Source organism: Lipotes vexillifer, unplaced genomic scaffold (genome assembly GCF_000442215.2).
Source record: "Lipotes vexillifer unplaced genomic scaffold, Lipotes_vexillifer_v1.1 scaffold174, whole genome shotgun sequence".
NCBI lineage: Eukaryota > Metazoa > Chordata > Mammalia > Artiodactyla > Lipotidae > Lipotes > Lipotes vexillifer.
Window position 1 is genome coordinate 906,822 of NW_006785255.1, and position 13,066 is coordinate 919,887.

Consider the following 13,066-nt stretch of genomic DNA (forward strand, 5'->3'; position numbering starts at 1 on the left):
CAACTTAACACTGAATCCATTACTTTTCCAAGATGAGAAAAATATTATACTAATAGGGACCATTTCTCCATCTCATTCAAATAAGAATTCAAGGTTTTAGTCTGTATCTTTCATCTAGCATAATTAGCTGTACCATAATAACACATACAGCCTGGCTGCATATATTTAAGTGCTGTCTCTCTCCCTCTTTCTTTTATTGATTTATTTTCTGGATTGCTTTGACATTGTAAACCACAGACGAGTTGGAGCCTGGCATTGAAAGGAGGTGTTCTGCAACGATTTTTTTCTTGTTTAAAGAAGTTTACTTCTACAAGAGGTAATCTGAAAATGACAGGGGCAAAGAGAAAAAAGAAAATTGTGCTCTGGAGCAAGATGCATATGCCCCATTGTGAAGACTTTAAACAGTGGTGTAGAAGGCGGCTACCTATTTTGGAATGGGCAACACATTATAATCTGAAAGAAAACTTGCTTCCAGACACTGTGTCTGGGATAATGCTGGCAGTTCAACAGGTGACACAAGGTAATGTACTGCATTTGATTTTCCTGTTTTATGCAGAATAGATATCACTTTGCTTTCTTGGAAGAGTATTGTGACCTAAGATCTACTAATGAAATGTATTTTAATTAACTTTGGGGGAATAAACACATTGAATATCTGTATACAAATGTTTTCCTAGTTGTCTTTTTTTTTTTTTTGCTATTTTTTGATACCTAATAAGCATCAAACCAAATTTTTAATGGCATTATATATTTGCAATGTTAAAATTCATACTATATGAGTAAAGATCAATAATTTCAGTAATTGTGGGAGAATGAGTTTTTATAGTTTGACCTTGCTGATACAGCTTCCTACTTAAGCTGAATCAAGCTATAAAATATCTCCTGGCTTGAACAAGTCATTTGTAAACCTAATTAGCAGCATACAATTACCTTTGTAGTCTTGAGAGTTGCTATAAGCAAGGAGTAGACCTTTCTGTACATAAAGGAGGCTCTTTGCCAAGATCATTATTTGCAAAGAGAATCCTGTTTGTCCTTAGAGCTTAAGTTTTTCACATGCCGATTTAATTCTGTATCACATTACATACTGTTTGTTTCTCAATACGAAATTTAAACTGGTGAGAAGTCTGATTTTAACTTTCCCAAAGCAGATTATAAATGATATTCTGGATTTAGATAGATGTTTCTCTTGGTGAAAGCTCTTAGGTAACTAGTGTGCATACAGTGTATGATTATGTATGTGTTTTTTGTGTGTGTATTTTCCTGAAAGGTATATTCATTGTATTTTTAAAAATTAATTCAGGTAATAATTTTCTACCTGTAGCAAGAAAAGGAACTGATTTTTTCAGCCTTGAGAATTTGTAAACTATTCCTTGGCACAGACTCTGTAGATTTATATTTTTTTGCAGTTTTACTACATCCCTGGCTTGAGCTATTATTCATACCGTTAAATTATAAGCACTTTTCTAATTGAATTATTCTGTAGCTGGAACAAACTGGTTTATGTGTTTCTGTTTTTAGTGTGATTAGGAACATCTGCACTGGTGGCTTTACTTTAAGATCCATAATACTATCATACTTTCTGGGATTCCATTTCCCTGAATAGTCTTCTATGATATTTTTAATGACCATTTTGCCAAAAACAAAGCATAGTAGTCTTTCATAAAAATGCAAAGTAAATAGCAGGTTAACGCATTTTTTTAGGATTGTATTTATTGAATTTTAAATTCGAAATGAAACACTACCATGGACTTTGAAACTAAGGTGATGAGCTTACAAGGACTTTTTCACCAGGTAGTTTCAGTATATTTTATAAATTTATTTTGCTTTAATTTGTTGTAAAGTGAAAGAAAAATATATTTCTAAAACTAAATATTTTTCATCTTTGTTAAATATCAGGTTAATAAGAAAATTTGGGGATATGATAAAGATAGCTGTGATACATCATTAGCATTATCATTTATGTGCCTTTGGTAGTTAATTGTATGGCTTTTCTTTGGATATAAATATTGAGGGGTTTTGTTTTATGAGTCATGCATTTCACTGGTTATGAAGAAATATGTTACCAGCCCCCACTGATGAGAAGCACAAAGCTTACTCAGCCCTTGTGTCTTGGAAGTTATGGATCTGGCTCTTGATTCTCTTGGAAGGCTCCCAGTGATTGGGCAAGGAAGCTACACTGCTAGAAAGAACTTAAAGGTTTTTGTTGGTGTATGGACAGACTAATCCTTCTAAAAGTACTTTAAAAACAATTCTCTCAAACTTTCTCATGCTTACCCACTATGGGTAAATATCATAAGCTACCATTTGTTGTAAGGGGCATTGTTGTAAATGCCTTATATACATTATCTTACCCTATCACAACAAAATCCCAAATGATAGCAGTCCTCCATTTTCCATATGAGAAAGTGGAAGCTTAGACAAGTAAATAATTTTCCCTGAACTTCATGCCTGATAAGTGATAGAGTCAGGACTTGATTCCAAAGCTAACACTCAACATTTTATGCTTTATACTCTACACTGCCAAAATAACTAGACTTTTTCATAATACCAATGTTATTAGTAATAGAAGGCATTTCTTTGGAAAGGTGCAAATATCCTTTCCTTTAAATTACCTTTGCATTTAGGTTTCACCCCTGTAGTTTTTAGACTCAAAGGCAGAGTGACAAGGGAAATAACTACAGTAGAACATGGAGTAAGGAAGGCACTTAGATATCATTACCTGTTATTCATGTGAATACAGTATTGGCAATCATTATCAACTCCATTTCTTTAGGAAAAATTAGAAGAAAGAAGGGGTAATTTTTGCTTTTGCATCATAATGCAAACAATAGAAACAAAGATCTGATTTTACTCTACCAGTCTTTGAAGGAGCTTTTCAGTTATTCAACATAGTTGGATTACACAAAATTGTTGAATTCAATGTTTTTTAACCTACAAATACAAAAAATTATATAATTCAATCCAGTAGTTGTTTTTAATTCTTCTTTCTCTAGAAATGCATTTAAGATTAAGGTTAAAGGAAACTAACATTTGAGTCTTTTCTATATGTCAAATACCAAGGAGCCATTTTAAATTACTTTATTAAAGATTTCCTAGTTGTTAAATATAGACACTTGTCAGTCATCATCATAATTGATTCCTCTGTAGTATTTTCTGTGTTGACTATAGCCTTTCTAAAACCATTTCTTCTCTTGGGTTTTAGACACTGTTCTTCTGTTTACATTCTGCTACCTCTCTGGCCTTCTCTTATTATGAGCCTTTGCAGATTTTGCTTCCTACTTTATCTACCCATTAAACATTAGTGTCCTGGAGACTCAAACACTAGGCCTTCTTCTCTGAAAATGAATGCCTTAGGCTATTTCATCTGCATCAGAGGCTCTAAACACCTTAACTGTACTATTGAAACTTTCTTCTCAACCCGAGATCCACGTCTTCAACTATACAAACCTAGAATCTCCTAAAAGCACTTCAAATGCAACGCTAGTCTTCTAAAAGAAACAAACTGAATGATGCCACCATCCTAACCAGAATTATAATAATAAATAATAATAACAGTAATTTTTAGACACAAAAGAACACTTGACATATATACAAAACTGAGGCTTATAGAGAATAAATAACTTGCTTAAAGTCACACAGTAGATGAGTTAGAAGAGATAGGATTTTAACCCAAGTGGTCTGGCTCCAGGGACTATGTTCTCACCTTTGTACCAGACTACCTCTCACAGAGTCTCAAGTCATTCTCAACTCTTCCCTCTCTTTGGCTACTCTACCATCTAGTGTACAATCAACCACGAGGTTCTGTTGTTTCTATTCCCTAAATATCTTTCCAAACTAGTAGTCTTACTTCATGTTCCCGGCTATTGTCCTAGTTCACTGACCTACTGAAATCATCATCTTGTGGGTCTTCATTCTCTACTCTATCTCCTCCTGTAGGCCATTCCATACTGTAGCTGGAATGATTATAAAAATCTAAACATCAATTCCCTGTTCAGAATTCTTCAGTGACCCTCTGTTTCCTCTAGGATAAAAGCCCGATTCTTCAGAATAATCTATTAGATCATTACCAATCTGGGCCTCTTAATGCAAAGTTCTACTTAAAGAGATCTTTCCTCTGAGAATCCCTCCTAATCTCCTGGGAAAGATGTATGTTTTCTTACCTCCTACTCCCTTTGTACTTTTTACATATCTCTATGATAGGCCTTAACAGATTGCACTGTAATCTTTTGGTACAACTCTTTATGCACTGGTGGGTAAGCTTTGGAAAGAATGTCTTAATCTTTATATTTTTTCCGACTTGTGCCTGGTGCATTGACATAGGTTTTCAGTAACATAGGTTTTCAGTAAACGTTTCTCCATATCATTAAATAAACAATTTAGCTCCTGAAGCCTCTGATTGTTCTATGGTAACATGCTGCCACTCTAGGAAGGAAATTAAATTTAAATTAATTCTTATGTTTTCAAAATAAATGTAATAAAGATATCGATAGTAAAAATTACATAAAAATGTGAGTAATTAATTTCTTCCAATTTCCCTACTTCCCTGAATTTATAAACTTATAGCCCACCAGACAAACCTGGTAAAAGATTTGTCTGTGTTTCCTTCGTCCCAGTGTTTAATTTTTTCTCCAACATTAACCCATCTGTATAGTTCATATGAAAATCTAGGTGCCTGGCTTCTCTTGAAAAAGGGAAATACATGGCCATAAGAGGCCCATGTTCCCATGTGGTGAAAACCTGCTGGCTCCCCCTGTGGACAGGGCATGTGCTTTGTATTTTGCTACAGTTTCCACCATTCACACATCTGCTGCCACCCTTCCTCCTAGTATCCCTATTATCTGCCTATCCCTATGAGTGTCTGAATTTGTATCCCCTGCCAAGACACTTTCTAACATGTTTTGTTGAAACGCCTTGAACTCATTCTTGAATAAAACCTTTAAGAGAGAATACGTAAGACTAGGCTCTTAACTTAAATCTGCACAACTTTTAGGTCTGTGGACTTGCATGAATATATTCTAATATACTTCATTTCTTTTTTTGTTTTTCTTTTGTTTTTCTTTATTTTTTTTTCTTTCTATGTTTTTTTCCTTTTTTCTTTTTCAAAGAGAAGGAGCTGGGCCCCACCGCAGGCAGGCGCACCCATCCGGGGAAGGCGAGGGGTTCTGCCCACATGCTCTGGCACTCGCCACAGTGGCCACTGTGCTTGGGAGGGGCAGCAGCTGGGGGGTCCGGTACCCCAAGGCTCCCTCTCGGATAGCTAGAGAAGGCTTTCTCACCGAGGGCGCGTCATCCCCCACCCATCGTCTTGCCTTCGGGCCCACGGAGGCGCTCCAAGAGCCGCCAGTCCTTGACTGGGCGGAGGAGCGGGGGCTGCTGCAGTATGGGTAAGCACAAGGTCCACAGGAGCGTTCATGGTCAGGGCCGGGGCACGACCTGTGCTGCTCTCAGTCTCTTCCAGCGGGCTCTTGAAGCGGGGAGCACGCCCAAGAAGTGTGACAGCCTCCCCTCTCACAGGCCCTGGCCCACCACGATCACCCCCACGCCCACCTGGGACCCCCACAAAGGGGCACACGTGGCGTTCGCCCGGCCAAAGTCAGTCTTCCCAGGGCACACCGCAAGAGGACGACCACGACGAGGTGGCACCTAGCTCCACCGAGGTGGGGCACAGGCACTCCTCTCTTACCGTCTCGAACCCCTCAAGTTCCCGCAAGAGAGCTGCTCACGGCACACACCACCGTGGAGGGGACCAGAGGAGTGCGCTGGGAAAGGGAAATGACACCACCGCTCGGCCTCAGGCACCTGAGGGACGACCTGGAGCGCTCCAAGGGCACCACAGAGGGCCCGGAGAGGCACGCTCAGGCACCGACAGGGGCGCGCAGCGTGGGGCGGGACCCTCCCGGGATCCCCCCCCCGACCACTCGCCCCACCTAGGGGAGAACCGCTGGCGAGGCACACGCCAAGGAGGCAAAGCGAGAGTATCTGCTGCGTCAGAGGACCACGGCTCCCCCGAGGCCGTGAGGCAGGGGCCGGGAGACTGAGGGTCAGGCCTGGAGGCCGCACCCCTCCCTTCCACACACCCCTCGACGGGACTGGGGTGGGGGGAGGCGAGGGGCAGGAACGTCTGTCCCTAGTGTGGCGTGGCTTAGGCCCGGCCAGGGAGAGCATGAATACTTCATTTCTTTATAACTCTATGTATTTTCTGTTACTTATGTTAAGAAAGTATTCTAGGAAGGGGTTCATAGGCTATACCAGACTGCTAAAGGAGTCCTAGATATTTACTCCCCGAAGTAAATAAATATGTGTATGTGTGCTCATTTCAAAGAAAAAAAGAAAAGGAATTTTAGGACATTCTCTCACCATGTTCAAATATTTCTTAGAAATGCTTTGTGTTTTTTAAAAGATTAAAAACATTTGGGAACGCTCAGTACTAACATCAGGTGAAAACCATTATAACTGGCATCTACCACAGTGTTCTTTAACTGACATCTTGTAGGACCTCACTACAGAATGTAGTTTGAAGGTGAACAAATATTCTAGAGAATGTCATTGACGTAAACATGTCATTAACATGGTTGGCAAGTTAAGCAGTATGACTCTAGAGTATTTAGTTCACATTCTACCCTGAATGACCACTTGCAGGAAATATTTTCTTTTTTTTTCCAATCTGAAAAACTCAAGCATTGAGACAGGGTGGAGACCTAAAATGCATGACTTGCCATATAAGTACCTAATACACTGAGGAGGAATATGAGAATGTTTTGACTTGCATTCCAAGGGATCACCTAGAATTTGTGTTGCCAAACCATGAAAATTTTATGCTGCCATAGGGTTGCCTGATGTTCAAACCACAGTGTTCTGAGCCACAGACAAAGGGTGTATGTCCCTTATAATTATGTAGAACTTGTGGCATTACTGGCACCAAAATGTGTGGAAGCTGATCTTCATTGCACTCCTGAGGGCGGCTTAGTGACATGTGGAACGATAAGTGGAAATTCCTGAAGCATACTTCACTTTGAAAATTAAAGGTTTATCTGAGAATTTTTCCCTGCGTGGTCTGAGCCCTGAGGGTTAAGAATCCTAGCATTAGCTACATATCTCTAACCTAACCCCCTTAATCACTATAAACATGTAGATTATAATGTAGAGAGATTATAATGATTTATTATATCTAGTAACTTTTCTCCAGGAACAATGCAGCCAAATATTGCTAAATAAATCTAAATTATACTTTACCTGACCTCCATAAAAATGTACACAGGAGCTAGGAACACTCTGCTGGCTTTTCACGTCTCCATTTCCCCTCATCCCATGACACATGCTCTTACCCATAGCTCTAGGCTTCATTCAGCACTTCTGATTTCCTTTTTCTCTTAAATGTAAATTAATGATGATTTATATATTAAAAGGCTAATTATATATTTCTGCACTTAGAATAATACTCCCTATAATATTTAGACCTGTTCACATGGAAGAACCATGACCTTCCATTTTAGAGTGGTGAAAACTTGGGAAGGTTTGCAACAAACAGATGTGTAGTGGCTGTAAAGATAAGGTGTGTGACCTATATAGTAATAGACTTCTGTTTTTGCCAGCTAGGATCCATCCTTGCTTCTTTTAGTAATTATGCCTTGGATTTGTTTTGAGGAACAACCCCTCTTCCATTTTTGGTATACATGCTTCAGGTGAGATTTTAATTTTGGCTCTAGGATGATCAGTAAAATAAGTCTCCCTCAACCAAGATTCTCAAATTTGGGGCCCACTGGAACCACCTTGGGGCCTAAAAGAACACTGGTACCTGGGCCACGTGACAAACAATTAAATCAGCTTTCCTGGGAGTAGTTCCCAGACATGGAGGCATTGTGTTTCTTCTTTTTTAAATTGTCCCAGATTATAATGTGCATCAGTGTTGAGAGCTGCATCCAGACGGTTGTTGGTCCAGGTGAAGACTTGTGGCTCCTCTTGATAATTAGCAAAATTCCATACACCTGGCCAGGGACTGGTTCAATGGTGACAATTTCCCCCCTAGGCACAAGGGGGTTTACAACACAGCAAAACAGTCATTTCCTATTTTAAAATGGTGATGGCAATACAAATGACCTGAAAGGTCCACTCACTCTGGATCCTAGGACATGTGTGGAACCTTTCAGAAAGAAAGGAAAAGACATCTTCCTTTGTGCTGAGACTACTAACAGTCAGGATGATGTGCCTCTACAGCTTCCCTGGGCCTCCAAAGCCTGAAAATGAAGCCAACCCAGCAAAGGGCGTAGCAGAGAGAAACTGAGTACTGATGATAGCTAGTACACTTCTGACTTTTCACTTGCATGTGCAAACACTTTTTTGGTTGTTGTTAATTAGGTTTAAGTTGGGTTACTTCTAATCACCTTAACTACACATTTGAGGGTTATTACAATTTAAATGTGCTACACAAATTGTCTCTAATTTTATAAAACCCAGCAAGATAGATATTTCATACTTTACAGTCCTTTTCATGAGAAGAGGAGTTTGAGGTTGAGAACACTGGGTGACTTGCCCTCAATTCTAGTACTGCTAAGAGGGATTGAAATGTAAATCTGCTGGGCTCCATCTTTCATCCCTCACTGCTCTCTGTTCTCCAGTTTGCTTTGTGTATAACAGACATAACCTGAGTGGGACTGGGAATGAACTGAGCAGCACACTGCACAACAGCCCCTCAGGCTGCCCCATCACATGATGACATGTCACCTTCCTTGATAAAATAAAACCCAGAGATTCTGGTTGAGAGGGGAAGAGGGCTGTGCCAGTGGGAAGAGGTACCTATACCAGAGCTCCTGTTCTTTCCCTTGAGAGCCTCTCATACCCCCTGCTACACTAGCTTAGGGTGTGGGAGGAAGGAGAGGTGTGCTTTAATACTGGCCTGAGCATCAACGGACAATATCTTTTACCATGTGGCAGAGGTGACACAGGGTAAAATGTCTGTATGAGAGTTTACTAAAAGCTAGGGAGTGCTAAATGCTTAAAATGTGCCACAAACTGTGCTAAACATTCACTGCGTGCTATATCATTGAATCTTCATAATAACCCAAGAGTTTATTATTTATATTTTACAGATGAAGGAAGGCTGATTAGTTTGCTTGTATTGCAAGGTAATAGTTTCTATAAATCATAGGAAGTGTTTAAATGTATTTCTAACTCTTGAGTCCATGCTCCTATCTTAATAAAAAGTCATCATTATTCATTTCTTGCCAGTTAGAATGTCTTCTCATTTATAATTTTGTCCCTCTATTTTCTATTTTCAAACTACACAAAAAAATTAAGTATACAGTGGGTATCTTTGTTTTAAATTCCTTCAGCTGTGCCATTGCAAATGGCTTTTTAATTTGCTATTTTACTCTTCATAGCATCCTTGCTTCACACCATGTCACTGGTCTCTCTCACTTTCCCTTACTGTCTTCCTTCTCATCCCTTCCGTCTTGGCTCCCTGGAACTCCAAATACTTCCCTGGAACTGAAACTGCAGGTGCATTTTTATTGGCTTGTATAATGTCGGGAGCCAATGTATAAATATTAGAAGACTTCATTTTAAAATTGAGAGGTTTTTTCCTATTTAAATCTAATCATCTAACAGCAAAGGGCTAATACTCCTGAATGGAAACAATAGGTTGAAGTTGACCGGTGCCTGCACCCTTTATGTAGGCATGGACTTTGCAATTTGTCATATTCCCCAACACTCTCTATCCTTTTACATTAATACCGCTTCACTCCTGTTATTCATCCTCTTCAGATCTAGAGTAGGATGTTCTCAAACTCAACTCAAAGACACTTTGATTGTCCAAACGTATCAAAGCATTCAGAAAAACAAGTTGTTTTATATAAAAAGCAAACTATAAATATCCAACTTTTCTCTCTTTACACAGGCATGAACTTCTGAAAATGTTTTTCAAGGCCCTTCAATATCTGGATCTCACGTACATCTCTCTTTACATTCATCCTATGTTCTGGTTACACTGAACTGCTCTTAGTGTTCTAAAGGATCATGCTTGTTTTGCCTCAGGACATTTGCACATACTGCTTCCTCTTAAATGGATAATCTTTCTTCCCTGGCCCCCTTCACCTGATTATATCTTAGCACATTTCAGGCTGGGTTTAGCCCTGTAGTTCTGAACCTTGGCTGTATATTATAATCTCTTTCAGCACTTAAAAAAAATACCCATGCCCAAGCAAGCCCTATGCCAATTAAATCAAAATCTCTGAGGAATTTAGGGCAAATCATTTAATGTTCTGCACCTCAGCTTCCTCAACTAATGATAACAAATAAAGTAAAATGAGCATCTAGGGTTGAGAACTATGGGCTTTCAGAAGATGCTTGATAGATACCTCTATTTTGTTTTCCCAGAGTACCCTCTCTTATCCACTTAATTAACTCTGTCACATTTGTTTTTGATTTATATTTGATTTTTCTTCTAAGCTATAAGTTCCTTGGTGGCAGGGACTGTTTACTGTTTAGGATGACCAATCATCCTGGTTTTAGCAATGAATGTCCTGAGTCCTAAGAAACCCTTTTAGCTCTTATCAATGCCTTTGGCCCATAGTAGGTGCTCAAATGTTTCTTGATAGTAAAAACTCATAATTGAGATGATGGGATAGAGCTTTCCTGTGGCTACTCTCCCCATGGAAACTTTTAATCTCTTACTGTTTCTAATATTTAAGCTTGTAGGTCTGTTGATCATGAAGCTTTTTGATCATGGTAATTATTTTCACTCTTGTGAAATCTCACCTGTACAATAAGCTACAGTGTGAAAACATGATGTATTTTGCCTTAACCCCTCTAGTGATTAGAACCAATGATCTTTGAATAAAAATACTTGTCTGTGAACCAAGAGAATGTCTTTCAATAGGAATTTTGTTTCACACAGTTGTGTTTCTTGGATATATGTAAATTTACCCTGAGAGATCCACTTATAATATCACTTAACCCTGAGCCCACTGATACTGTGAACCAGACAGCTGATTATATTGTGGTTTGTTAATAAGAGTGCAAAGACCACCATAAACCAGTTGCCAGAGGGAAATAACTTTTATCATTACCCACACAGTTTGTGTTTGATTTCTTATATATAATTCTTGGAAGTGCCTACTACCACCTAATTATTTTGTTTTCAAGAATACTAATGTCTTCCTATGGTTCTTTATTCATTCCTATTTTAAAAAATACTTGAAAAAATAGTCCTTTGCTATGTTCTTGGAAAGAGAGAAGAAAAAGACAACAACCCAGCCCACAAGGGGCTTATTATTTTTTTCTTCCTCAGAAATTTGTACAAAAGTATATGAGAATATGATCTTGTTATTTCAACCTTGAAGATATTCTGGTGTGGGTACATAAGGGTGGGAACATTTTCTTAATGAAAGTTTGTAGAGTATTGGTTTCAGCCACTTTCTGAGTAGATTGTATAACCTAGGGAGCTGCCAAAGATTTCTGTGTTTTTATTAAGAAAAGTGAAGAGTAGTACAATCCTATCTATATAACATGACATGAAATGAATATTTGGTTGTAAAAACTGGATCAACATAGAGAACAAAGTGACAGTCTTAAAAAATTGGCAAGATTTGATTACCTAAAGGTACATGATATTGTATGAAATGGAATTTTAAGAAATCAAGTCCTGCCAAGCACTCTTTCTCTGGAGAGGATCTCAAGGGAACTATATACACAGGTAACATTTAGGGAATGTATCCTACTTTATTAGCTGAATTAGTGTTTTAAACCATAGATCTAGCAAACCTGGAGTGGAGCAAAACAATTTAGGCCTGAGGTTGAAGAGCTATTTCCTTTTTTCTTGTAAAGCTAAGATTTGGATGTGCTTGTAGAAAGAAAAGAGATGTATCAGAGCTGACCTTGAGGCAGGCCCTGGTCTTTTTATCATATCAGTAGCATGGATGAAGGAATAGTACAAGAGCAAAAACATACACGTGTGGACGTAGCCTTTCCCATCAAGAAATCTGTCTTCCTTGGTGTTCTACTTTGACCCCTCCTATTAGCAGTCCTCCTCTTGGGTGGGGGAAGTGGAAGGTGGTGGAGAGGAGTCTGAGGACTTCTGCTGTAGTGTTCTTCCTTGTCTCTTGTAATAGTCTTTGTTTTAAAGTCTATCTTGTCTGAGTATTGCTACTCCAACTTTCTTCGGATTCCCATTTTCATGGAATATCTTTTTCCATCCCCTCACTTTCAGTCTGTATATGTCCCTAGGTCTGAAATAGGTCTCTTGTAGACAGCATATATATGGGTCTTGTTTTTGTAACTGTTCAGCCAGTCTGTGTTTTTTGGTTGGAGCATTTAATCCATTCACATTTAAGTAATTATTGATATGTATATTCCTATTACCATTTTCATAATTGTTTTGGGTTTATTCTTGTAGGTCTTTTTCTTTTCTTGTGTTTCCCACCTAAAGAAGTTCCTTTAGCATTTGTTGTGATGCTGGTTTGGTGGTGCTGAATACCCTTAACTTTTGCTTGTCTGTAAAGCTTTTGATTTCTCTGTCAATTCTGAATGAGATCCTTGCTGGGGAGAGTAAACTTGGGTGTAAGTTTATCCGTTTGTCCTGCCATTCCCTTCTGGCCTGCAAAGTTTCTGCTGAAAGATCACCTGATAATTTTATGGGGATTCCCTTGTAGGTTATTTGTTGTTTTTCCCTTGCTGCTTTTATTTTTCTTTGTATTTAATTTTTGTTAGCTTGATTAATATGTGTCTTGGCATGTTTCTCCTTGGCTTTATCCTGTGTGGAACTCTGCACTTCCTGCACTTGATCGACTATTTCCTTTCCCATATTAGGGAAGTTTTCAACTATAATCTCTTCAAATATTTTCTCAGTCCCTTTCTTTCTCTCTTCTTCTTCTGGGACCCCTATAATTTGAATGTTGGTGTGTTTGATGTTGTCCCAGATTCTCTGAGACTGTACTCAATTCTTTTCATTCTTTTTTCTTTATTCTGTTTAACTCCACCATTCTATCTTTCAGCTCACTTATTCATTCTTCTGCCTCAGTTACTCTGCTGTTGATTCATTCTCGGGTATTTTTCATTTCAATTACTGTGTTGT

General features: G+C 38.7%; 1 protein-coding gene across 1 annotated transcript in view; it reads left to right on the forward strand.

Annotated features, from left to right (window-relative positions):
* Positions 1-327: 327 nt before the first annotated feature.
* SLC26A7 (solute carrier family 26 member 7) overlaps positions 328-13,066 on the forward strand; it is a 182,103-nt gene continuing 169,364 nt past the window's right edge. Inside the window, exon 1 of the mRNA XM_007457342.1 lies at positions 328-520. Within this exon, the coding sequence (XP_007457404.1) occupies positions 328-520 (193 nt within the window). The remainder of the gene's footprint in view (positions 521-13,066) is intronic.